Source organism: Syngnathus leptorhynchus, chromosome 11 (genome assembly GCF_054491065.1).
Source record: "Syngnathus leptorhynchus isolate UIUO chromosome 11, UIUO_Slep, whole genome shotgun sequence".
In the NCBI taxonomy this organism is placed as follows: domain Eukaryota; kingdom Metazoa; phylum Chordata; class Actinopteri; order Syngnathiformes; family Syngnathidae; genus Syngnathus; species Syngnathus leptorhynchus.
Genome location: NC_141205.1, coordinates 8,033,272 through 8,059,410, shown reverse-complemented (window position 1 = coordinate 8,059,410; position 26,139 = coordinate 8,033,272). Strand labels below are relative to the sequence as shown.

Here is a 26,139-nt window from a genome sequence, read left to right as displayed (position 1 = left end):
ACAAATTCATAATAAGTTTCAAAATCTGCCTTCTGTTGACAATTTTTTTTTTTTAGTCAGTATATATTGAAGTTTTCGACCTGGGCATGAACCTTCAGGCGCTGCACAGGTGTCTAACCTGGCTGGAGTCCATGAATGGCCTTATCAGTTTCATTAGCAAAGACATATTTCAATGAACAAGGGGATGAGCGATAGGCTGACATGCTTTCTGTTGAAGCGCGTGACCTTTAAAAGCTTCGTTCCTTTGTCCGCTGGAATGTGTGGGCTTCAACCGAAAAGACATGATGGAGAAGGAAAAGGAGCACTTTGTCAAGAACTCCTTTTCTTAAGATGAAAAAAAAGTGTCAGACTCACCTGTTAGCAATAAGACCCGAGCGCCGACTTCTTCTACATTCCGCGGATTCTGCTTCAGCAGGGGGGCTAAACGTCAACTGACGTCCACACTAACATTTGCTCTCCGTCTTCTTCCTCTTCAATCGGACAAGCGTGCAATCGCAGGAGTGGTCCTAGCACATGCACTCAATCTTGATGCTAGTGATTACACAGGCCACGTCGACCTTATGATGCTTTGGGAAATGACACGCAGACGGCAAGTCTGTCTTCACAAAAACCTGAAGTCTACATGGAATCAAATCGAGACAAGGCCCCAGATGTAGTTCATCAATTCCCATTGAATCTTCCTTTTTATCTTTTTTTTTACGGAAATCAATTGAATCAATGTTGACGCTTCTGTCTTTGAAGGAACACGTCTGAAAAGTGTAATAATACCAAAGAACTGGAAATGAAAAGGATCTAGTGGTTGGGTGAGTAATTAATTCCCTTCACTTATTTCTGTGTATAAAAAAAAAAAGGGTAACATCCGTTTGCCTTTTTATTCATATCCACAAAGAAGCGCCCCCCCCCAACGACCCCGATGAATATTTTTCTTTGTCTCTATTTCATGATATTTCTCTTAAAGTCTTTCTCCTCCCACTCTCCAACCGGGCTGCAGATGCTGAACCTGGCCCTCATTCCAAAGCAGCAGGCGGTCAAGTCTCAGAGCTCATTAACACACAATATTACCTCCCACACCCAAAACCGCAATTTATTGGTCTGAAAAAGACAAAAGAAGTGGGAAAGAATCTTCTTGACTCACTTTATTAAATATACATTAAGCCACAGTGGGCATAAGTGACAGAGCCATAGTCAAAGTGCAACACGAAACAGATGCTTATGTGGTGAATCCGCTCGCATCCTCCTTAATCCTTCACTGCTGGTCCTGAGAGGAAACAAAAAAAAAAAAAAATCATGTAGCCTGAGGTGTGCATGTGTGAACAGACCTTCTTCACACTCACCTTAACCACGCGGCCATGAATCAAGTACGGTGACCTGAAGTCATTCTGGCAGTTGGAATAACCCATGCCCAAACCCAAACCGGCACCGAACGAGACAGGCCATGTGCGTCCTGCCGGGAGAACAAAAACATTCATTCATCAGCTAAATGAGGAGAGCCTGGTTCTCTTTACACTGATGACTTACGTTTAAAGAGAAGGATCGAGAAGACGATCCCTACACCCAGGCCGGTGACTGCGAAGGGGAAGAAAAATAGACGGCATTAACAACTCGACTGCAGTGACTCAACTCAAGCGATGAGGTGGGGTGATTATGTTTGATCCACTCGCAAAGTGTCTGGCACGGTGGACGGGGAACAGACGTCCTGGACTTGGAATCATACAACCTTCTATATAGACCCGACCTAGTTATAGTTTTTTTTTTTTTACTGACCAGTGTTCTTTATATATCATACAATCTATACCAAAATAGAAACATAGTGCAACATCAATCAAAATAATTAACTCCAAGTAGACCCTTAAAACTGCTAGGTTAAAAATGAGACTGACCCAGGAGGTTGGGTTGATTTGACCCAATTTTGGGGTTTCTTTGCAAAAAAAAAAAATCTTTAAGCATGCAAAACATACATGACAAGGCTAAATGTCCTTATAACTTCAACAATAAATGCATTGTGCCATGCAAAGCATTCTATCAAAGTTATTTTAAAAAAAATAACCCAATATATTTATAGTCGAGCCCCACTATTTGCGGCGAATAGGGACCTGCTGCACATGTAGTTCCAGGAATTGAATGCTGCGGTGTCGCTCCCATGCAGTGTGACCATAAGAATCATCGGGCAGTGGCACAAAAATCACCACCCTTGTTTTGTCTCGGACCGGAGAGGACCTTGAGGAGGAATGTGCGAGCCACGCCGCACCCAGTGGCAGGCCAGCCAGCCAGCACAGAAAACATATAAAAAGAGCCATTTGGGCCCCTCTTGACTCTTAATTGGATTCAGAGAGCTATGCAGCATGACCGATGTTCTTCAACCAGAACTCGTGGACTGTTTTCCATTACGGTTTTAGTACAGTCAAACGCGAAAAGCTCATCTTCATTATCAGTCCGGATCGACATTAAACCATATGCATCGTTTTGGTCCAAATATTTTGCTCAAGTTAAGTTGGTTTGACTTCCCTTTTCGCTTTGCTCTCGTGCCAGGCGCTGATTTTCATAGCAATACTCGTAGGGAAATATGAGAGCAAATCAACATGTCCCTTTGAATCAAGCTTGTCTTCGTCTGGCTATAATGAAAAGATTTGTGCGGCAACAAAATATATACAAACCGCAGGCCCGAAAATCCACGCCAGGCTCTCAGCGGCCTATTGTTAGATATTTGTTTATCCTCTCAAAATTCCACCAATATGATGTTCGTTTCAAAACATGCAAATTCAATTTAACCGATATCCAAAACAACTACTCTCGAATACGAAAAGAAAAAAAATAATCTGAAGTTATATAACAAACGTGACCTTTTTCTAGCATGTAGCAATATGTAGCTAACCTAAAGCTAGCGACCATCATTTCTCAAATTACATAACATTCACCGTATGTACCTCGTACCAACGGAATTACCAACACGTATTCTACAGAGTTAGACCACGAGAGGTGCTCTCACACAGCTGGCAGTTTGCGAGAGTGAGCTCAAAGAATGCAGATGTTTTCCTCCCGGCAAGAAGCGAATTTTATTATGCTGATGGTGGCGTCACACAGAGTCAAGTGGATTGTTTGCCAGCCTAAGTATTTCACCATTTTCCATTTGTCACAGCATACGCTGGGCTTGTTCTAGCGTCTTTCGTTGAGCTGGTGGTGGTGGTGGTAGTGCTGGCGCTACGTGACACTCGTTTGGCGCCATTTACGAGGACGATAGTTAAACAACGGGACGTCCGGGAGATTTGACCTGGAGTCATTCCAGAGAAGAAAAGGGGTTTATGCAAGCATCTCTCATCCAGGAAATATGAATGATTCATTCTTTGAATATAGTGTCCAAGATAAAGGCGTACACTCCCTTTGAAGAGTAAGCTTGTTATTGATTCCTCATTGAACACAAGAAGTAGTTTCAACATTTCGACTGATGACTAAACAAAATATGTTTCTAAAATTGTGGCTTTGTTGGGCTTAAAATTCTACATACTAAAACACCATTAGAATAATCTGTCAATTGTATTCCTTCAAAAATCAGTCCTGCTGATCAAACAAAAAAAAAAAGATTAGCAAGCCCGTGACCTCCATCGTGGAAGCAATCACAGACCGCTGCACACTCTTTAAGCCAGTGCACATTGAAGGCAGCAACAAGCCAGATGCTAATATTGTCTCTAGTGGACAAGAAAGTATGCATGTGATTCATATTAGATTAGAGATGGACTGTTTGGGGGTTGATACAGCCTTCAACAAGTGAATGTTTTAATTGCATCCAGTGTCATCTGAGATAGGTTGCACAGTGCTTCTCTGTGAGGACACTTGAGGAAAGTAAGTACCATCTGGAGGGAGGGAGGGAAGGAAGGTCCCCATTTGACTGCTGGACAAAATGCAAATAGCGCATATGTACTTAATCTACGGCGCAAGGTTGTTAAAAGAATGTGCATTTTAAATTCAACTGACATCAGACACAAGGGAGACTTAAAAGAAGAGCTTGTTTTGAAGAACGATATGTATTCTTGAATTTCAATCTTCTGTTAAATCCCCAGCGAATGCATTTCCATGAAGTTGACCTCACTGTCACGCACGCACTCACTCACACGCGCACGTACGTATGTCCTGCAAAAGGGCATCATTACAGAACTGTATTAAGATCGATCACAAATTATTTTCCTGATAACAGACACAATATTGACCCACAATATTAAATATTTTACAGTAACGGCACGTTTGAGATGTTACAAAAATGATATTCACCCGTTTTCACCGCGGTGTCTGCCAGGCACCGGTCCCACTTCCGTCCATGTTCGTCCGCCATGTTTCTTGATCTTCGAGAATCTCGCGAGAGTTATAAAGGTTACGTGATTAACGTCCTACTTAAGAGTACTATAGTTTAGTACTAATTTTGCACATAAGCATGCATTTTGTCTTTATTTAAATTGTTCGTCATGCATCTGTTTTGGAAGTGCGTGGCTCCTCAATAGTACAGATGAAAACACCCACCCTGGTATATATTATATATATTGTATGTATGTAGAGTGCATGCTATACTTCGATGCATGCATGGGTAAAAAAAAAATCATAATAGTAATAATTATTAATATTTTTTTAACTGTCTTAAAGTCTAGTGGGGGGGGGGGGGGAAACGTGTGCGCCAAGCGCACCACTCCTCTCTTGCCATACTTGGCAATGCCTTTCTTGCTTCGTCCCTATTGGCTGGAGCGGAGAAGGCCCCGAGTGACCCGGACATGCAACCGAGGCCTGTTTTCTGACTGCAGCCTCTCCTTCCTGTAAGACCGATTGAGGAAGTGAATTTCGCTGACAGGGCTGGGTTCACTGAGGGAGAGGCGAACAAAACATCTTCCGCGGGGGACAGAAAAAAAAACAACAAGAAACCGAGAGGAGCGGTTTGACAAACCATTCGAAGGCTAGAAGGCGTACACAGTCACCGGTGAAATCGTGCCCCCCCCTGCCCAGCTGAGACCACCGCAGACATGGTAAGGGTCGCGCGGTTGGAGCTGGAGCGAACGAGAGGGGGAAGACTTTTGCTGGGGCTAGCGGCTAACTAACGGCTACGGGTGCTACCCCAAGCTAAGCTAACGTTAGCATCAGCTGCTAGTAACCTGAGAGGAACAGCTGGAGTTGGTCCAGGAGTTGACAATAACTGACACACGCGTTACTTACCGCTACTATTAACTTACTCACGTCGTGAGCAATATTATTTAATTTACATCCAAACGATCAATAGCTTCCTCCAGCTAGTTAGCCAGCTAGCTGTTAGCTTAGCTCGGTGCCCCGTAGGCGTAAAGTTAGCACAGGATGTTTTGGATTTGACACAAGTTGGTGAAGTGGATTGGAAAGGAGTCCCGATTTAACACGCTCTCCAAACTCAGCCCTCTACTCGTGCACCACCCACGTACACGCATGCAGATTAAAATAGTCTAACGTGGTGCTCGTTGCTATTTTAAGACTGACTACCATGACAAGCTGTCAGTCTCAATTGATCAGTCGCTCAGGTTGACTTGGCGATTTCGTATTTGGTTTGTTTGCACAAAACCAACTTCCTTCCTAAAACAAGACTTTTGGGAGGATTTAAACGCATGCACGATGGTCATTGTATTTCATATTTGAGTGTCAGGAGCTCATCTGTAAGGACTTGTGCATTGGAAAACAAAATGTCAGCTAGTTTCTGGAACGTACTCTAGTCTTCATTAGGACTAATGTCGAGGTGCCTATGAGCAAGACAACCCTCTCACCCCATTCACATCAGTCTGTGCATGCTTGCACGTATGCAACACAAATTTGCAGAAGTGTCAGTGAATCTCCCTTGGGGGATTTTATTGAATCAAATACAGCACAGTCATTTCTCAAAGTTTACACTTCTATGTGGTCTTAAATGTCCTCTTCCCTGAAATGGTGCGAGCAGCTGTCCCTTCTCCCCAGTCACCCGCTCTCCCCCGGCTTCACTTCATCCATCTTGCTGGCTCGGCTCCCCTCTGACCCCAGAGTTGTTGCTCGAGTTAGTGTTTACTCAGAGACAGGAGCACCGCTAAACACAACGTCAAAGGAGGCGCAGGTGTCTAATGGGTCAGCCTGACCCCATCGGCTGAGAGCGTTTTTTAGATGAGGCGAAAAGAAACATTGCTCTGACTTAACGTGACCTTGAAACAAGTGTTTTGTTAAGGGGTCAGCTTTGGCGAAAATGTTTACAGGAAGTAGGCCCTCGTTTGGTCGGTTGCCAGCTGCATGTTTGTACGGAAGAAAGTAAATGAATTGAGAGTTTGAATGATTCGACGTGTACATAAAATTAACTTGGGTCTAAGTTTTCTGTGGCTTTTTCACAGCATTAATTCCAAAAGATGGTTTGGCATCGTATGATGACGTCTCATATTACATCAGCATATCATGTGAGACCTCCACTTACAGAAGCTCTTTCATCAGGAATGACAAAAGAAGTGCTGTGTTTGGTGTGTTGTTATTTTTGTGTCTTTTGGGGAGGCCAAAAGAAGCGTTAAGAAAAAAAGTATCGAGCAACATGCTCGAACGGATCGTGCTAATCAGTAGTGGTTCCACTGTTGTGTATTTTACCCTTTCATGGTTCCGTAGCCACCTACAGTTCGTCTTCCTCCACATTCCCCAGGGTTTCATGTCGTGGCTGGTCTGGCCTGTTTCCGACTGCATATTTAAAGCAAAGTCTCCCCCGAGGGGAGACTTTCCTGTATACTCCTCTGTTCTCACTTCCAGTCTTAATAGACCCTTTTCAATCTGATGTCACTATTGAATTGTTTCAGAATTGATTCCACAAACGACTCTTCCATCAGATATAATCAGAGTTTGCTGACCATTGTGTTGACAACAAACCTGTCTCAGCCTATACTAAGCTAGCTTTAGCTTTCTTGCATTTAGTTTGGTGTGGTGTGGTGGCCAAGGCTTGCTCATCAGAAGAACACAAGTGGTCAAATGTTATCCAAGGGAATGTTGGATTGCTGTCAATATTAATTCTTATTATTCATTAATGTGGTCTGCGATGCAAGCAGTCATGACAGTGAGCACGTTGGAATGATTAGACTGAAATCCCCGCTCGAGAAGATAAACAGGAAAGCCGAGCTGCCTCACCAATACTAGTTTATAAGAAATCCTAACCACTTTATTCATGTTCCAAGTAAGCAAACATAAGAAAATAAACATCTGCAAAAGTGACCTAAAAAGGAGTGGGACGTAACGCTGTATTAATTAAACTAGACATGTCCCAGTTCAACTGTTGCATCTTCACTCACCCATAATTGTCGGACTAAACAAAAAAAAAACGCCTACTCCATCGTACCTTTTTTTTTGTGAAGCCTGGATTATGCGAAAGGACTGCTAATTCATATTTCTTCTTTTTTTTTTTTTTTTTTTTTTTTTTAAAACAAAAAATGTTACTTGGAAAATACTCACGTGACATGATGTGAGTGCTATTCATGCTGAGCTGTAAATGTTTCCGAGTGCACACTAGAAAGCAGCACTTGGCCTGCAATGGTTGTGTGTGAATAATTTCTTCACAGGAAATTGCACAGACTGTCGCTGCAAGTCATTTATGATGAAGATAACTAACATTCCCCATTTGTCAATCAAGTACAATTTTAGCAGACTGAAAGCTTGAAATGCAAACAGTATTTTTCTTTTCTGGAATCTGACGGAGTCATTTGTGTGTTTTTCAGAGTGAACAGCAGTTAGACTGTGCCCTGGACTTGATGAGGCGCCTGCCGCCTCAACAAATTGAGAAGAACCTCAGTGACCTCATTGACCTGGTGAGTTACAGTCTGTTTATTTCGTTAGGGTGATGTTGGATCGGTGTTCGAGTACTGTAAAGGTAATCCACGAAAATTGCCACTGTGCTCAACAAGAATGAGACCTGTTATAAATTTGAGAAAATATATATTGGAAATTCTTCCAAAAATAGCTGCTACTGCTCTAAACAAGAATGAGGCGTTGCAAACTAAATTAAACTTTTTATACCAAGTTAGGCGCCAACATCTCGGAGAAGAAAATGTTCTTTTCAAATATCCAAGTAAATCATTCTCATTTGACACTTGCTTAGATAAAGCTGGCACTCCCTTTTGTTTTGTTTTTTTATAACCAAACTTGAACCATCTTCACGGAGAAGAATTTATTCTTTCTGAGACCGTAGATGAATAACAAAAAAATTGACTCAGAAGAAGAAACCTCGGGGCGGTAATCCATGCCGAGCGTAATAAATGATTTGAAAACAAATGCAGTCATACTCCCAATGTGACATCTTGTTTACTGTGGATTACATTCCGAGCCCCCCCCCCCACCCACCCACCTGCTCACCTTATTTGTCACTCACCTTTGACCTCTCTCCCCCTGGGCATCAGTGCTGTGTATGGTAGTTAGTGATTATTATCGTTGGTGCCAATCACTTTTTTTGGGCCAACGTTCTTTTAGTATTAGTCACCTGAAATCACTTCTCTTTTTCATTTTTGCCCAGCCGACTGGCAGGTGTGTGTGCGTGTGTACGTACACGTGTGTGTTTGCTAGTGGGAATGTAGGATCCTTTTTTAAAGGAAAACAAGAGCCTCTTTTGTGTTTGTGCAACCATGCAGTGGACATGGAGGGTCCATGTCAGTCTGTGAGAAGTCATTTGTACCCTCTTATCCTCAAGCTATCTTGTTTCCTACTGATATTTTATTCCTCCTCTGCTTATTAGGGGGAGCTGGAATGTCAGTAAGAGACATTCAACCATTTCTTGCCTTAAATGGAGGTATTCTTTTCTGTTGTGTCTAATCTGGTCACCGGAATCCTCGGGAGGATCGTTTCGCTTTTAAACTTATCAGTTTGGCCCTTGCTCTCTTTAAGGATGCCGCGATTTTGGTTTCTTGATGATTTGAAATTCTACAAAGCCTTTCTCCCCGGATTTGTGTCCAGGTACCCAGTCTGTGCGAGGACCTTCTCTCCTCTGTGGACCAGCCCCTGAAGATCGCCCGCGACAAGATGGTGGGAAAAGACTATCTGCTCTGTGATTACAATCGGGATGGCGACTCTTACAGGTAGAAAGCGTAACTGCAACGTGCTGACGGGTGAAACTTTGTAGCAGACTTAAAACAGCTACAAGTACTCAAGAAATTACAAATTTGAATGTTTAAGAGCATCACACATTCATATTCCTTGATGTACTTCCAACACCTTCCTGTAGATCCCCGTGGAGTAATAAGTACGACCCTCCCATTGAAGACGGTGCCATGCCTTCATCTCGCTTGAGGAAGTTGGAGGTGGAAGCCAATAATGCCTTTGACCAGTACAGAGACCTGTGAGTTCAAAGGAAATTCATCAACCGATAAATCACACGTACGTTTCACACTCTTGCACCTCCCAAATGTATCCGCAGGTACTTTGAGGGTGGCGTCTCATCAGTGTACCTCTGGGATCTGGACCACGGCTTTGCTGGCGTTATTCTCATCAAAAAGGCTGGAGACGGATCCAAAAAGATCAAAGGGTGTTGGGACTCCATCCATGTGGTGGAGGTGCAGGTGAGTTTTCAAGTCACCCTTGTTGCAAATTGCAGAACAGAGGAAAAACGAGAGCGATATCAAAGTTGAGCGAGTGATGATCTTGCCGTGTTCAGGAGAAGTCCAGCGGACGCAACGCTCATTACAAACTCACCTCCACCGTCATGTTGTGGCTTCAGACGACTAAGAGTGACTCTGGCACTATGAATCTGGGCGGCAGCCTCACAAGACAAGTACGGTGTCAAACTTGAGCGCCAGCGACTTGACCTCCCGCACGTCAACTCGCTTTGTTTCCCCCTCCGCAGACGGAAAAAGACGATACGGTTGGAGAGTCCTCACCTCACATTGCCAACATCGGACGCCTCGTTGAAGTCAGTATAGCGTCCAACAGGCTGATTCCTGATCTTTTTTTTTTTTTTAATCATTTGTCCTGTTGCAGGAAATGGAGAACAAGATTCGCTCCACACTGAATGATATCTACTTTGGGAAGACCAAGGATATTGTCAACGGACTGAGGTAAGATTAGAAGGGCATCAGTGTGCTCTTGTTTTCTTTGGAAAAAGCACCAACCAAAACTTCTATTTGCAAGACTCAGCTTCCCCCCCCCCTTCCTTTGTTTCTTACTTTGTATCTGCTTCGAGCAAATTTTGCAGGGATGTCGATTTACTGGAATGGCCAGGAGTCAAAATAGGCGGACATTTTGAAAAATCCATCTGTGACGTGCACGGATTTATGTGAACATGACTTGTTTTTTGTTTAGTTTCTATGAATACAAACTGGATGAACAACTTCTGTCATCACATATGGTACACATCCACCTACTTCTTTTTTTTTACCGCTGATACACACAGTTGATATAACAGACGGGTATCCCATAACAATTTATCCTGTTTTTCCTACCACATAAGCTTGCTGAAATGTTTAGTTAGAGTTTGCTCTCCGTTAGAGATCAGTTCTGTGTGCTCTGTTTAGAAGCCTTCAAGCGGGCCGACAATGATATCATTTGAACATTCACGTCAAGACAACATTCCGATTTTGAGCTTTTAATCCAACTCCATGTAAACCAGGCTAATGCGTTTTTAGGTAGACACGGATGACAATACTTTTAGCTGACGTTCTTATTGTTAATGTTGGGAATTCTGCTGAGCCTTCCAGAAAATTGTGTTAGCATCTCTGTATTAATTTGACCTTTTTTAAAAATAATAATGTACAGCATCTCACTTTTTCCTGATCTCCTCAACCTTTCTGTCTCTTCTTTATTTTACTATTTATCTTTTCAAGAACTTCTTTTTTTATTCCCCCCCCCCCCCCCCCCCCCCCCCCCATGCTGCTCTAGATCTATTGAGTCTTTGCCCGATAACCAAAAGTACCGACAGCTCCAGAGGGAGCTGTCGCAGGTCCTCACCCAGCGTCAGATCTTCATTGACTAGGGTCGGAGGTACAGCCTGGCATGGGGAGTGTTGCACGTGCCTGGAAAAAATGTATGAAGCTGAGCGCTCAATTCTGGTGTTCCTATTTAATTGAAAACAATACTAGGGCATGAACCAAAACAGCAACAGCTTGGACCCTGAGTAGTTTCTAACAACTGAAATTCATAAAATGACAAAGCAGTTCATTATAATTTTTTATTTTTTATTGTTAATCTGTCCTGAATTTACAAGTGTGTGGCCATATAACAATTGAATGTCTTCTCGTGTAACCCTGCCTAGTCACAGACAGTTGGCACCTGTGAGAAAGCAAAAATCACTGACTGTAGCACGTGTTGATCTAAAACACACTTTACTAACTCATCGTAGCGACAAACCACAAAGTTGTCTTTTCCTTTTAAATGCAATGCATCGCCTCATCTAGGCACACCGGCGTAATCCAATTTGACAAGAGGAGGTTCCGTAACATTTTCCACAAGATCTTAAATGTTCCGTTGTGATTGCAAGAAACAGTGTCATTTGTGATGTTACAGAATTGCTCTCAACACTGACGTGTTTCTTCTTGAAGTTGTTTGCGGTGTGTTTTTGCGAATGCTTTTTCTTTACTCAGGAGGAGAAATGGGACTGAAACACCTTACTAATGTTCAAACACAGATGAATGAATTTCTTTTCTCACTCTCTTGTGTCGTGCGTGTGTCACCCTCACAGGAGTGTTACATCTCTGGCCGACAAGTCAAAGCAGGAGGCTCTCCAAACCGAACTGTTCAAGGCGCTCAAACTGAAAAGCCAAAGCTAGAGATGCTACTGTTCTGTCCGTTTTGCTCCGCCATCTCTTTTCTCCTTTTTTTTTTTTCTCTTTTTTTTTTTTTCCCTTCTTCCCCATCTCTCCTTCACCGCCTCCTCCTCCGTGCTGCAGTCTTGTTTATTTGTGGGAAAGAAAGAAAAAAAAAAACCTCACAAATTAAAAAAAAAAAAGGAGAAAACGCTTAGCTTTTCTCTCACCCCTGTCACGTTTTGTTGTTATGTTCTCTCTCCATGTTCGGAAGCCATTCACTCACACTCCCTTCCATGTTTTAAAACTAACGATAGCGTTACGACGGTTAACGATAATCTTGCGGTGTGAGGGTCAGTGTAGAACTAATCCCCCCCCAACCCCCCCACAATGTCCTCAGTCATTTGGAACTGAACGATCTTTATGTCCTCTCAGTTGAGGAGACAAACTTGCACAGGCCGTGTGCTCTAGGTGGCGTCGTCGTCATGATGCACATCATATTTCTTGCACCCCCCCCCCCACCCCAAATCTAACCTTAGATTTATTTGTCTGAATTAATGACTGTCCGTTTAGTCTTCCCTTCACGCGGAGGCTTTTGCCTTGTGTCGGAAGGTTTTTACTCGTCATCTGTCGGCATGCATGTGAGCCCGTGTGTGAGCAAGGAGCTGCATTCAATGGAAATACTTCCCGCCATAATAATGACCCCCCGCCCCCCCACCCACCTTGCCACAATGTGGATATCATGATCATGAAAGTATCTTAACTCTTCTGTCTGCTCACCTTCTATGTCTTTGTTGGGGGTCACAGTTTTTGTGTCAGTGGAAACCTTTGACCGTTTCCATTTTGGAGGGGAAACTTTGTATTTTGTTTTTGTTTTAATTTTGTAAAGCTTATGATTCATATTGTATTAGAGCCTCCAGCAACAATAAAAAGTAAAAAAAGATGCTCTTCTTCTCTTTCTTTTCAGGAAAGACAATTAGGGATGGAGATGATCTATTTATTGAATACTACAAAATTTAGTTGATTACAGTTAATTAAAACCCTTGATGCAGATTTGGTGATATGTACTTACAGTATCTTAACACTAATAGATGCATTGTCCTGTTCCTGACCTCTTTCTCTCTTTTGAGTAGAGAGATTTTAGTATTCTGTCAGTCTCTGAGTAGAGTAAACTCAAGATTGAGCTTCAGCTTTGATAGTAGCTCTTGACTGATCTGAAAATTCAAGGACAAATAGGGCAAACAAGTCATAGTGATGAACAAATGTGATTGAAAGTAACCCTTGTATTTTTTACAAAAACTGGGTTCATTTGGATATTTTATTTATTTGTCTACTTATATTTTTAATCATTTCATAAAAATGCTCGTGTAGTTACTACACATGAGCATTTTTAGTTTAGTTTTAGTACTAAAGCGTGTCTGCTGACTACTTACCTGCTTTGTCCGCTAGGTGGCAGTAATGTATCAAACGAGACTCGGAACATTTTTAAGCGTTTCATAGCATCACTGTGTATGTTGATCTATATTTCTTTAACTTGTATATTTTTTGTTCATTTGTTTATTATTTTTTTTGCTGTACCTCCCAAAAATATTCCTTTCAAATGCTGTATATTATGAGCCATACAATGACATTTATTCTTAGCCGGTAAACGTTTACTTGATTTACTTCATTGATGAGGACAAAAAAATGATAGATGCATGTTTAGAAATTAGAATAAGCTTGAAGTCAAGCAACTTTGAACTTTCGGCTTGTCATTTATGTCACGAGATGCAAAACTGCAATTAACTTCATGTAGTATGACTCCATCCATATCTAGATTGCAAAAAGTGCAAGCACCAACTATATTGTGCTACACGTTAGTCAAACATTGAGGAATGCCATCAATTAATGAGTAAACCACCGTTTTTGGAAGGGTCCCACAAGTTTGTCACTCATTAATTCCATTACACATTGTGGGAGATCGCCACTTGGGTTTCCCATTTGCATTTGAAAAAAGCTACAATAGAGCCAAGGCAAAAACATATCCAACCTAGATAAGAGAATGAGTGAAATAACTGACCTTTACAGGCAAGAGCCACTGTTGACTTGCCAATGTTCCCCGTTTAATAAATGAATCCCCGGGAGGAAGTCTTCATTTATCTCCAGTACCAGGGTTTGTGAAGCCCTTCACAGAACTGTCCAACATTTGCATCCACGCGCACGCTCGCACGCACGAGCGCGGGTTTATGTTAATGAGCCCGAGTGCGTCGTAGCCATTTTCACCATTCAAGTGAAGTTGCGCAGGCGGTCAGGATGTGCATGCGAGCTCGTCGGTGCGTGTGAATGTGTTTGTGTATACGCTTGAGTGAGACAGTCCACCCCGCAAGGCTTCATCCTTACCTTGAAATACAATTGAAATCCAAAAGGCATCCGGAGTGAGAAGTGCGCCTGCCGCGAGAGAGCATGGCTCTTCCGCAACAAAAGCAAAGTCACTGGTGGAAAGTTTAAGGAGCTCCCACGTTTTGAACTCCTCTTCGAACCCTTGGACGCACCTTGAGGAGCGATGCACTTCATTCAATTGGATTTTCTTATTCTTTGCTGCTGGTGGGAGCTGGTTCCGCTGGTGGTGTCCAGTTACGCGGTTCACCTCAGCGAAGATGCCCTGCCAGGGACTGTGCTGGCCGGTGTGGAGCAGCGCGCGCGGTGCGCCTTGGATCAGGTGCTCGCTCCCAAAGCAACCGAGCGCTTCCTGGATACAGACCCTGAGACGGGAACTGTGCTACTTTTTGACTCTATAAAGTGCGCATCGCTGCGCAACAACCCGTTTACGCTGTTCGTGGTGGTTGAGTGCGTGGACTCCGTGGGTTCCGGCTACCGGCACCTCATCACCAGCCGCTACGATGTCCACGTTCACGGGAGAAACTGCTCCAAAAAACCCACAAGGCAAGCCGAGTGGGATATGGAAGTGGTCAGTTTGTTTGTTAAGCCCGTACAGTGCCACCAAGCGGGTTTTGCTTTATTTCCAGTGAGAGGGCTACTACCCGGAGAACCCACCCGTTGTCGGGTCACCAGCCGGGGTCGTTTTTACTTCTCCGATGGGGATTTGTTTGTGTCTGAGACTCTGTGCTTCAGTCAGGACACTCTCCTGGAATTGGATCTGCTCTGCGATGTCATTGTAGGAGACGGATCCAGACGAGTGGATCCCATCTTCATCCACTGGCGCGTGGGACGGGGCCCCTTTCTACAGGGCCACATCAAGAAGCTGCTAGAAAAGGCAACTCGCTCCAACTCGGGAATTGTGGGGAGGAGGAGGAGAAGCGTCAACAGCAGCCCTCAGTTTCAGCCCCCAATGTACCAGGTGTCTGTGGCAGAGAACAAGCCTGCTGGGACTTCTGTTGTTGTTTTAAAAGCAATCGATGCAGATGAGGGTGAAGCGGGCCGGCTGGAGTATTTCATTGAGGCTCTCTTTGATAGCCGCTCTAATAACCTTTTTGCAGTGGATCCGGCTACCGGCGCCGTGTCCACAGTGGAGTCGTTGGACCGCGAGACGAAAGAAACCCATGTGTTCCGCGTAACCGCAGTGGACCATGGGACACCTCGGCGCACGGCCATGGCCACGCTCACCATTACGGTCAGCGATGCTAACGATCACGATCCCGTTTTTGAGCAGCAGGACTATAAGGAAAACATCAGGGAGAATCTGGAGATTGGCTATGAAGTCCTGACTGTGAGGGCCACTGATGGCGATGCGCCAGTTAACGGTAACATCCTATATCAAATCCTGAATAATAACGGGTCAAATGATGTATTTGAGATCGATTCCAGGTCTGGTATTATTCGCATCAAAGGCCTTGTAGACAGGGAGGCGGTGGATGCGTATATGTTGTTAGTCCAGGCAAACGACCAAGGTCGTAACCCCGGGCCCCGCAGTGCGACAGCTTCTGTTTACATTGTGGTAGAGGATGACAATGACAATGCTCCCCAGTTTAGTGAGAAACGTTATGTGGTCCAGGTGCCTGAGGACTTGGCCCCTAATACTGAGATCCTGCAGGTGACCGCCACAGACCAGGACAGAGGGAGCAATGCCATGGTTCACTTCAGTATCATGAGTGGCAACTCCAGGGGGCAGTTTTATATTGACGCCCAGACGGGTAAAATGGACCTGGTGAGTCACCTGGATTACGAGGCTAGCAAAGAATACACCTTAAGAATCCGAGCTCAAGATGGGGGCCGCCCCCCTCTTTCCAACATCAGCGGCCTGGTCACGGTGCAGGTGCTGGATGTTAATGACAATGCTCCAATTTTTGTCAGCACCCCATTCCAGGCTACCGTGTTAGAGAACGTGCCACTAGGCTACTCGATCATCCACATCCAAGCCGTGGATGCAGACTCCGGTGACAACTCCAGGCTGGACTATCGTCTTACCGAAACCATGCCAGACTTCCCTTTCACCATCAACAACAACACGGGGTGGATCGTAGTGGCGGCTGAACTGGACAGGGAGAGTGTGGATTTCTACAACTTTGGGGTAGAGGCTCGAGATCACGGCTACCCTGCCATGTCCTCCTCGGCCAGCATTAGCATGACCATTCTCGACGTCAACGACAACAACCCGGAGTTCACTCAGAAAATGTACTACATGCGACTGAATGAGGACGCGGCCGTCGGGACCAGCGTGGTGACCGTGTCCGCGATGGACCAGGACATCAACAGCGTAGTGACGTACCAGATATCCAGTGGAAACACTCGCAACAGGTTCTCCATCACGAGTCAGAGTGGAGGTGGGCTTATCACACTGGCGCTGCCTTTAGACTACAAACTAGAACGCCAGTACGTCCTGACTGTGACGGCGAGCGATGGTACGCTTTTTGACACGGCTAAAGTCTTTGTCAACGTCACCGATGCCAACACACACAGGCCCGTGTTTCAGAGCTCCCATTACACGGTCAACATCAACGAGGACAGGCCGACGGGCACCACCGTTGTCCTTATAAGTGCCACGGATGAAGACACGGGAGAGAACGCCCGCATCACCTATTTTATGGACGACAGCATTCCGCAGTTTGACATCGATCCCGACACGGGAGCGGTCACTACGCAGATGGAACTGGACTACGAAGACCAGGTGTCCTACACGCTGGCCATCACCGCCCGCGACAACGGTATCCCGCAGAAGTCGGACACCACCTACCTGGAGATACTGGTGAACGACGTGAACGACAACTCGCCGCGCTTCCTCAGAGACAACTACTTGGGATCTGTAATGGAGGATGTGCCGGTGTTCACTAGCGTGGTCCAGGTGTCCGCCACCGATCGAGACTCTGGCCTCAACGGACGCGTCTTCTACACCTTCCAGGGCGGCGAGGACGGCGAAGGAGACTTCATAATCGAATCCACATCGGGGATTGTTCGCACGCTACGTAGATTAGATCGAGAGAACGTGCCCGTTTACAGCCTGCAGGCTTTTGCCGTAGACAAAGGCGTTCCGTCTCTGAAAACGCCAGTAAACATCCAAGTGACCATTCTCGACGTGAACGACAACCCTCCCGTCTTTGAGAAAGATGAGTTTGACATTATGGTGGATGAAAACACCCCCATTGGCCTTGTGGTTGCGTTTATCTCAGCGACCGACCCAGATGAAGGCAGTAACGCACAGATTATGTACCAGATAGTAGAAGGAAACATCCCAGAGATGTTCCAGCTTGATATCTTCTCCGGAGAACTGACGTCGCTAATAGACCTGGACTATGAGACAAAGTCTGAGTACATCATAGTAGTCCAGGCCACCTCCGCCCCTCTGGTCAGTCGCGCCACAGTCCACGTCAAACTCGTCGACAAGAACGACAACGTTCCCGTGCTCCAAAACTTCCAGATCATCTTCAACAACTATGTAACGGACAAATCCAGCAGTTTCCCGGCCGGAGTGATCGGCCGCATCCCGGCCCACGACCCGGATGTGTCGGACCAGCTCCTCTACAGGTTTGAAGTGGGCAATGAGTTGAACCTTGTGCTACTGAACCAAAGCACAGGGGAGATCCAGCTAAGCCAGGCCCTGGATAACAACCGTCCCCTGGAGGCCTCCATGAGAATCTCAGTGTCAGGTAAGATAATAACACAGCACACTCACTCAGATGTGTTCCCATTCCATTTTCATTTTCGCTTCACTTCACCCGATAATGGAAGTGAGCTTAAGTACGACTTCTTGTGCTTACAGAATGATTTTTTATGCAATTGAAATATTCACGGGGGAGGATTAACATTCTCCATAGGATACGTTGAAAAAAAAAGAAGACATTCAAGCATTTCAATTGGGTCTCGGATAGATTCTGTAATTACTTGTACCCTCATTAAGGAACTGGTTTATTTATACGAGTGTGATTTGTTGCCGTCCATTGTGGAGATTTAAATAGCTGCCAGACTGAGCTTGTCTGTATCCTGCGGGATCCACACTCCAGTGGACAGACTGATCCGGTGCCATAATTGTCCATCCCCCTCCCCTCCCAAAAACAAAGAAACGTCTTAATTCAATTATAGTGTCAGATGAGAGTTGATGTCCTTTAACTGTTTTATTGTTCAACTGCTGCGTATTTCTTTTTCAAGAGTGATTTAAAAGCAAGTGTGTGTGTCGATGACAGACGACGGTGTGTTTAAAGACAGCGATTTAACAGAGTAGATTTACTTGATGGTTTTGGCTCTTCTCTTGTGAAAAGCTTCAATTCTGTACCTAAACACAAATGAGGAGGTTCCCTCGCTCTAAAAATGGGGTTGAACATGAATTACACTCCCAGAATGTGGGAGTGCAGTGTTCCCCCACTTCTGTGCCGCAGTGTGCGTTGCTGTAAATTTGCCTTCTCTTTGACCTTGGCAGAAGGAAAGAGAAAACACAACGGGGAACTCAATTAAGAGATTGGAAGGTTAAATTGGACTTGGACGTGGATTAAAGCTGATGGGCGTTTTAGGGGGATTTGTCTGAGCTGGCTAAATGGGTTGCTGATTGACAGTGCAGTCAGGACCGTAAGAGTTTGGCTTCATAAGATGAGAAAATGGCAGTCTTAGATTTAAGTATCACTTCTGAAATTCCCTAATGTGACTGGATTGAAGGTGTTTTCCAGAATAATAGTGAGTGGGTCGATTGACAAGATGGCTCTGAAAGTCATAGCAGGTTGCCGGTTGTGGTCAAGGCGCGACAGCTGGGACTGACCAATTAGAGTCCATGACCACCCTCTCGCGGGTTCCGCACCTGCTGGAGTGTATATATGTCAGCTCCCCTGCTTAAAGACACAAGGGGTCAAAGACGTGGATGTATGAAGTGGAAGTTTGATTAAAGATGCAGCAAATAAAGAAGCAAGAAGGGAAAGTCTCCTCCTTTAGCTGCTGTTGCCGACCCCAATTTTCAAAGGCTTCCCCCCCCTCCAGGGACCTCCCAAGTCTTCCCCATTATCGTCCTCTCCATGCCGCAGTTGAAGAGGCCCCATATGATCGACGATTTGTGATGGGCTCTTTTGTTTGTATCTGGACTGTGATGAACAGAGTCGCTCTCCAAGTAGTGAAATGGATTGAATGAAGCTACACTTGGCTAATAAGTAGTCAAAGTCAACTTTGAGTCCACAGCATCTTCCCCCCGATTTTCCTAAATGTTTGAGAGAGATTTGTAATATCATCGCTTTCACTCTAAAAGCTTCCACGTGCGCTAGGACTGATATTTAAATGAGCTGCTCCCTCTGCAGTCTCATCTAAATAAAACGCCTCAAGTCATGAGGATGTAACCTATTTAAAGTCAAATCCAGGTTGTTGTTTTGTTTTGATCTTAAATTGTCTCAAAAAGTGTAAAAATATGAAAAATATATATATAAAAAAAAATCCACAGAGGACATTGCCAAATCCAAAACCCTCACACTGACATCATCAATAATGACAATTACATCACTTTCAAGGCTTTAATCCATTAATCATGTTTCAACTAATACCAACCCCCTTCATTGTAATTGACCTATATTCATAAATAAATTAACCATTAGAGCAGACTCCATCGGGTAATAATTCATTTCCAAAATGAAGCAACATCAGCTCTTTAGGATTGAATGGCCCCAAACAAAAACAGTGATTGGCTCATTGTCTATGTCACAGCACATTTGGATACACGGCCAAGGTAAATTCTGGTCACAGCACAAACCCAGTGCGCTCCTTGTCATGCATGAGATTAAATGTGCTTTTTCCATTTCTTTCCTGGGATGTTGTCAGACCAAATGTTGACATACTGGTGTCTGATCAAGCGTTCCCAGGCATGCGTGAGCTTGCATTAATAGGTGCCGCATTTTGTCCTTTCATTGCATCCTTAAGCCCAGCTAATGTTCCACCACAAGACGTACAATGTTGCGTGAGCCGATTGTGGCACGGCCTGCTTGTGACCTGATTAGTTTAACCCCCTTTGTTGCAAATAATGTATACATAGCATTTAATATGCAACAAGGACACTCTGTCCTTTGTTTGAATTCATTTCCAAACCCAAGTCGGGATATTGTCGCAGATGCCACCGTCGTGATTCCGAGCGTCGCTAATGAAGGCAGTTTGATTCGACTCACATTCCGCTGAGCAGATACTTCACTTGCACGGTGGACAATTCGTTTTTTTCTGTAGGCAGTGGCGTGCTAGGTAGAGGAGCACTTTTAAGTTTCAAGTGTATAGCTGAAGTGCATGAGGATGAGCCAAGGTTACCGGCTCCTATTTTGTTTTTTCGACTGACACTTGCACAATCTCATGAGATCCGATACAAGATGTGATGCAAGTCCCGCCTTTACAAAAACCACAAAAGCGTTTGAGTGACATTATTGGAGAGGTGTTCATTTGTTTATTGTGTGTTGTTCACAATATATTAAAATATGACCTAGTTTTGACAGTAGCACTTGTTTTTTTCCCACAGCCTCTACCTGTAAATATTGGAAACCAAGACTTACCTAACACTTTCTATCAGGTGTTTTTTTAATTTTTTTTTTTAGAAAAGAATAAATATTAAATATTTAGATTCTTCTTTTACTGTCTTGTAGGAACAAGACGTGGTTATCCTTGTGTAAGACAATCCTGCCTGGATGCGTGGCTTGAATTTCAATGGAGCACGCTGTGCTCGGCATTAGTGTCATTTCATTATAATCCTTACAAACTTTCTGAGCTGTTTGTAACTCTGGAACTTTTTCATTGTTGATCTTTTCAACACTACTGAACCATTAGCTGCTTAAATTATATATATTGTGTGTGTGTGTGTGTGGGGGGGGGGGCAGCAACAGCTGGACTGCTTTCATCACACGCCGCCGCCGTGATATAATTATCTCAATCAAGCAGTACGCTAATTTGTTTTGAGTGCTCAACCGATGGAAATTGGTGTTGACTTGACAGTGTGTATGTGTGAATTACGCACGTGTTTTTGCTTTCAAATGAAGCTAGGATGACCATAGGGACTACTATTTTTTTTTCTAATTTCCCTGTATGTAATCACTCCTCTGTTTGGAATATTTGTAGCGTGGGGGGTGGGGGATCATTATTATGAATATGGTTATTAATTATCTCATCTGATCTTAATATGCAAATGTCCATAAATTCTTAGAGTGTGCTTCGTGGAGCTTCTGAGCATATCCTGTAAACAACTATCTTGACACCCATAGGGACAACAAAGAACATGCCTGTTTCTTGAATAATTAATTCATCACATAATATGATACTGCACAATGTTATCTTAAACACCACGATTTGATGAGATAGATGACTCCGGAAGATTGGTGCACCTGTTGTCGGTTCGTTCCTTTTCCGTCAGCCGCTCGTGTCTCGTCCAGATTTTCCTCTTTTTTTTTTTCTCGTGTTCTGTCTAGTTATGTTTGTCACTTTAACTCTTGTTCTTTGGACTTTTCTCCTTGTTGTTTTCGTAAAGTTAAACTCCCTTTCTTGCCTCGCCTCGCCTGGTTGCGTCCCTGCACTTTGGTCTTCAACCAAGCAAATCTGTGACAAGTGTCTCATATCCCCTTTTTTTGTCAATATGTCACCCTTTCCCATGTTGTTCCAATCTGGGTTTATATGACTCTCACCCCCTGGAACCTCTTGCGTTCCCTCTCATGGTTTCAAACTCCTCCGTCCCGTCTTTTCTGAGCCTCTCCATCCTGCCGTCCCCCATCTCCCCCTCCCCGGTTTGTGAAAGGAAGAATGCCTAAGAGAAATGCTTTGTTAAGCGCCCAGTTGTCATGGTGAACCCAGCAATGCCTGAGAAATTCCTGGTGGGTGGGGAAGAGGGGTAAGGTCCCCTTTTGTGGGGCGAAGATGCGGGGGAGGGGCTGGCACATAAAGTTCTAAAGAGTAACTGTCCCCGTCTCCCTCTTTGGCAGTGAAGCATGTCAGGTTTCCTTTGGATTTGCACTACTTCGAGACACGCCGACCTGTCCCGCCGAGGGCAGACGTTTTTATAGAGCGTGCGGCGAGGTGGCCGACACCTGACCTCCGATATAAACCATCTCTTAGTGATGTTGCCCCCCCCTCCCAACACAATTTACACCTGCATGTGGCAAACTTCAGAAGCCTAAAAGCATCTGAGACTTCTTGTTGATCTAACCAGGCTGCACGCAGTATCCCATTTCTTCTTTTTTCTCAGTACCAGGACATCCGCTTGTTTCTCTCCACTTGACTGCATGATGGAGGTGCTAGGAAGGGGGGGGGGGGGCATCATGACATCATCTGGGAGACAGGAGTTGTTTTGGGATTAAGATTGCTCCATGTCCCGCATTGTGCTCATCCTCCTAGCAGACAATGGGAGTGGCCTCTCCCCGTTTGGGGTGGAAACTTTGTGTCCACTTGTTTGGGTTTCATGGTGTCATTACTTACTGTAGTAACTGTAATGAATCACTGATTGCCAACTCTCCAAAGTATTTAATTAGGGACATTGAATACATTTCTAAGTGTTGAAACATACTAATGTTAGTTTAGCCACTTTGCTTGTGATGTTTACGCATGAGACAATTCTCATCTGTTGTTGTTTGTTACATATATGCGACACGACTGGTGCTTTCAATCTATTGTGGTTTACATTGTTTACCTTTTAAGTGGAAAGGTAATCTTCTCAAAATGAAACACGAAGAGCTGTAAACAGACATTTATCTTCATCTATTAATTCAAAATCAATTTGAGGTTTTACTCCATGACTTAGTCCAACTTTTTGGGGAACGGTCCATCACGACTTGTGCCACAGTTACCAAAACATGTTTTGGTAAATGTTGTGTGTAAGAACCTCATCAAACACCTTTGGAATGAGCTACAACACAGATTTTGAACTTCTTCTGAAAGAATGGACACAAATTCCCACACACATTCTGAAATGGATCTACAAAGTGGTGACCCACATCATATTTTCTTTCATCTCCCATCATTTTTATCCATATACTATATTCATGGTCTCCTCTCAGCATGCAGGCCTCAACTGAACCTTTCTGGCAGCACAACAAGCGAACACGTCCAACATCTCGAATGTGACAGCATCTGATTATTTAACGGCTTGTTACCTTCACGCTACATTGCTCCCATTTAGCATAGAACCAGATTGAGATTTCACAGTGACCTGGTTTCATATGCTGCGGCTGCAGAGCATAAGCTGTCAACGTTAAACTGTTAGACGGGAGGTGCCATGCGAGTTGCGGTGATCTCTGACATGCAGCGAGTTTCAACTGTTTCACCAGGGCCTTGAATTGATAGTGACAGGAGGGCGTCACAGTAGTCAAACAGATGGTCCCCCCCCCCCCCCTCCCAAGTCCCTACACTGGTGCGACTGGGATTTCACAGTTTGCTGGCAATGTGTGAGTGGATGCAGGTTGTGGTTTTCACTTTTCGCACTTTTGGAAAGACAATTTTAGAATCGGGCAAGCAACTTCGAACGTCGTTCTATGTGAAAAACCCTGTAAAGTGAATTCAGGAATTTGTTTACAAGTCCATTGCGCCAAACTGTAGCGTTATAGTCGAAAATCCAAGCTGCTTTTAGATTTCCTACATTTTTGATCAATTCTTCAAAATGATCCAATTGATCATACATCTCTGCATCATTGAAGTGATCGTGTGACTATACAGCAAAGGCCTCATCGTCGACCACGCCGCTGCATGCTAATGTCTCATCACTATTGCGCTGACAGCAGTTTTGTTTTATATGCAAATGTTCTGATTGCGAGAGGTCATGCTTTTCCGAAGCTGCCACGCTGGAAGGTAAGTGTGTGGAATATTATGTTTGTTTTTTTTTTTTTGCAATGTTGCACAAAAGTGTCATCAGGGGATGAACTGGAAAGCTCCAGAAATAAGTATGAATGGCCAATGGTCTGACTGTCAGAATTGAAATCCTTGAGTAGACATTGAGCTGCACAAGCTTGTGTCAGTATTGACTTGCCTTTCACTTTGTCGTTATCGCTGATCTATGCCTCTGTTTTTTCAATCAACAGAGGCTTTTTTTTTTTTTGGTCTGCAGATAAAACCAAAACAACAAAAACAAGGTCAAACAATTAATTTGTAGCTAATCAAACCCTTTTTTCCTCCCTGCATATGCAGTGTTAATGGCATATTATTTCCCCAGCTTTACCTTGGCTCAGATCGAGACAACAGCAAATGTGTTGCGTAGGAGTCGGAACGTGCGGTCTGTCTGCTCCCTCTCGCGAGGATAAGAGCTTTTTTGTTTCACCTGAGCTGTTTGTGCTCAGATCAACTTGTGTGGCTGCTGGCCAACAACCAAAAATGCTGCTTTGCGTCAGTTGTTGACAAATTGTTTCATCATAAGCACCTATGTTATTTCTAACCCTTTTAGCTGTGCTGTGAGATTGAACACAACAATGTAAGATGTCACAAATGACCTCTAATTGCTTGGAATGTCTTGACTTCATCTAAAAAAAACCAACTAAAAAAACTGACGCATTCTGTTAGCAGCAGTTGTATAGGTAGCGATGGTGTTGGAGTGTCAGCGTCAGCCATTGCTCTCCTCCCAAGGGTCAGGAAGAGGGCTTTGAGAGGGGGGCAGGGTCCAAGTGAAATGAAATGAAAAAGCGACCTCCACCCATTTTTATAGCCCCCGCTCGCCTCCCTAAGTAGTTTGGGTTTACCTTTCAGCCCAGTTCATTCATGCGGGCCGCTACCCGGCAACATTTTACTGTGAATACTGAAGACACACCTCTCCTGCTCAGACATTTTGGCCTCATTTGTATTTTTTTGGGGGTTAAAAAAAAAAGAGGTTTTCTGAACACTGACTACAGACATATTTCAGGTCGACCGCATTCATTCATGAACACACGGCTATTGTTGCGTGTCTTCTTCTCAGGGTAACCATAAAACTCTTCCAGTGACATAACAAAATGGAGACATATCGAATCAAAACCTCATGACAACACTTATCTAGAGTGATATGGAACATATTATCTTAAGCAACATAAATGCCGTAACAACATTGTGGTTCACCACTATTATTTTGGAAGTGACAGATTAGCTCATGCCTTTTCTAGAACTCTTAAAATGCATCACCAAAACAAAATGGTGTCTAGTTGTGGCCCATTAGTTTGAATCATAATAATAACCAATACATTTCATTTGGCTAGTTGACACAGAGTTGTAAAACTCTTGATAATCTCGCAATCTTTAACCTACATCTTCCCTCATTAGTGATGGTTCAACACAGAAATCTTCTTTCGTGCTCTTTGCTTTTAATTGAACATCCGCTCGCCGGCTGCCACCGCTGCTACGGTGATGGGGGATTATCTCGCTCGCACCGCTGCAGGCTCTCTGCTCCTCAGTGGCAGGCTAGAATAATTAATTTCATTCTCGTGAAATTAGACATGATTACAAGGCAGAAACAGAGGTAGAAAAATACAAAGCCTGATTTGCTTGAGTAAGGTGAAAATTCTGCCCAGTTTTATATTTTGACAGTTCTATTCTAACAAGGTCCAGCACCCGTAAGCTCAAAGTAGCCCATAAACATGTCACGAAAAAAGGACACGGAGCACTCCCGCTAAGTAACGACTGTACCGCATTAGAGGCAACCTCAAGTATTTGATTGTAATTAAATCAAAAAGGCCCCCAAAGGAACTGTTCTTGCAGGTCAACACTGTTTAGGTGCATGACAATTGCCAAAAGAGGTTAACCTGGAGGTTCTCCTCACTGTGACCATCCTGTGCAGCTGGGTCCAAGGAAGATATTATTACGATTTGTATTACGATTATGCTATGTTAAATGTAACATCTACGTCATTAGCCATATGGTAGCCGGCGGCATCAAGGAGCTGTTAGAGTGAGATTCGTTATTAGCACTTCAGTGTCATCGTGATGAATGAAATTATCCTAATGCGTTCCACCATGGCTTATTGTGTAAAATGGAATTTATTTTTCGAATGTAAAATACTGAGTTAAAATCTGGTTAACAAGCAAGATATAAAAAATAAAATAATGGCATT

General features: G+C 44.0%; 3 protein-coding genes across 5 annotated transcripts in view; 2 read left to right on the top strand and 1 right to left on the bottom strand.

Annotated features, from left to right (window-relative positions):
- Positions 1 to 1,111: 1,111 nt before the first annotated feature.
- On the bottom strand, positions 1,112 to 4,459 carry LOC147049278 (MICOS complex subunit Mic10-like). Its single transcript, XM_085925145.1, has 4 exons — positions 4,264 to 4,459; positions 1,519 to 1,566; positions 1,335 to 1,444; positions 1,112 to 1,258 (listed from the first exon to the last, which is right to left on the bottom strand). The coding sequence occupies exons 1-4, from the start codon at positions 4,322 to 4,324 to the stop codon at positions 1,247 to 1,249; spliced, it is 231 nt and encodes a 76-aa protein (XP_085781271.1). The 5' UTR covers positions 4,325 to 4,459; the 3' UTR covers positions 1,112 to 1,246.
- Positions 4,460 to 4,715: 256 nt separating this feature from the next.
- On the top strand, positions 4,716 to 12,657 carry capzb (capping actin protein of muscle Z-line subunit beta). The gene is made up of 9 exons (XM_085924705.1): positions 4,716 to 5,003; positions 7,707 to 7,796; positions 8,935 to 9,056; positions 9,203 to 9,316; positions 9,395 to 9,536; positions 9,632 to 9,748; positions 9,821 to 9,886; positions 9,955 to 10,031; positions 11,651 to 12,657. The coding sequence occupies exons 1-9, from the start codon at positions 5,001 to 5,003 to the stop codon at positions 11,736 to 11,738; spliced, it is 819 nt and encodes a 272-aa protein (XP_085780831.1). The 5' UTR covers positions 4,716 to 5,000; the 3' UTR covers positions 11,739 to 12,657.
- A 1,367-nt stretch (positions 12,658 to 14,024) lies between these two features.
- celsr2 (cadherin, EGF LAG seven-pass G-type receptor 2) overlaps positions 14,025 to 26,139 on the top strand; it is a 35,537-nt gene continuing 23,422 nt past the window's right edge. For all 3 annotated transcript variants that reach the window (XM_085924884.1, XM_085924883.1, XM_085924882.1), the window contains exon 1: positions 14,025 to 17,794. In XM_085924884.1, coding sequence (XP_085781010.1) covers positions 14,257 to 17,794 — 3,538 coding nt within the window. In that variant the 5' untranslated portion in view covers positions 14,025 to 14,256. The remainder of the gene's footprint in view (positions 17,795 to 26,139) is intronic.

Bases quoted from the DNA above. Each gene is read 5' to 3' on its own strand.
- LOC147049278 (XM_085925145.1), bottom strand. From the start codon at position 4,324: ATGGCGGACGAACATGGACGGAAGTGGGACCGGTGCCTGGCAGACACC. The intron at 1,567-4,263 runs GTGAATATCATT...TCCCCTTCGCAG, and splicing joins AGACACCGCGGTGAAAACGG to TCACCGGCCTGGGTGTAGGG. The intron at 1,445-1,518 runs GTAAGTCATCAG...TTCTCCCGGCAG, and splicing joins CTCGATCCTTCTCTTTAAAC to GACGCACATGGCCTGTCTCG.
- capzb (XM_085924705.1), top strand. The intron at 9,537-9,631 runs GTGAGTTTTCAA...TGCCGTGTTCAG, and splicing joins TCCATGTGGTGGAGGTGCAG to GAGAAGTCCAGCGGACGCAA. The intron at 9,887-9,954 runs GTCAGTATAGCG...GTCCTGTTGCAG, and splicing joins ACATCGGACGCCTCGTTGAA to GAAATGGAGAACAAGATTCG.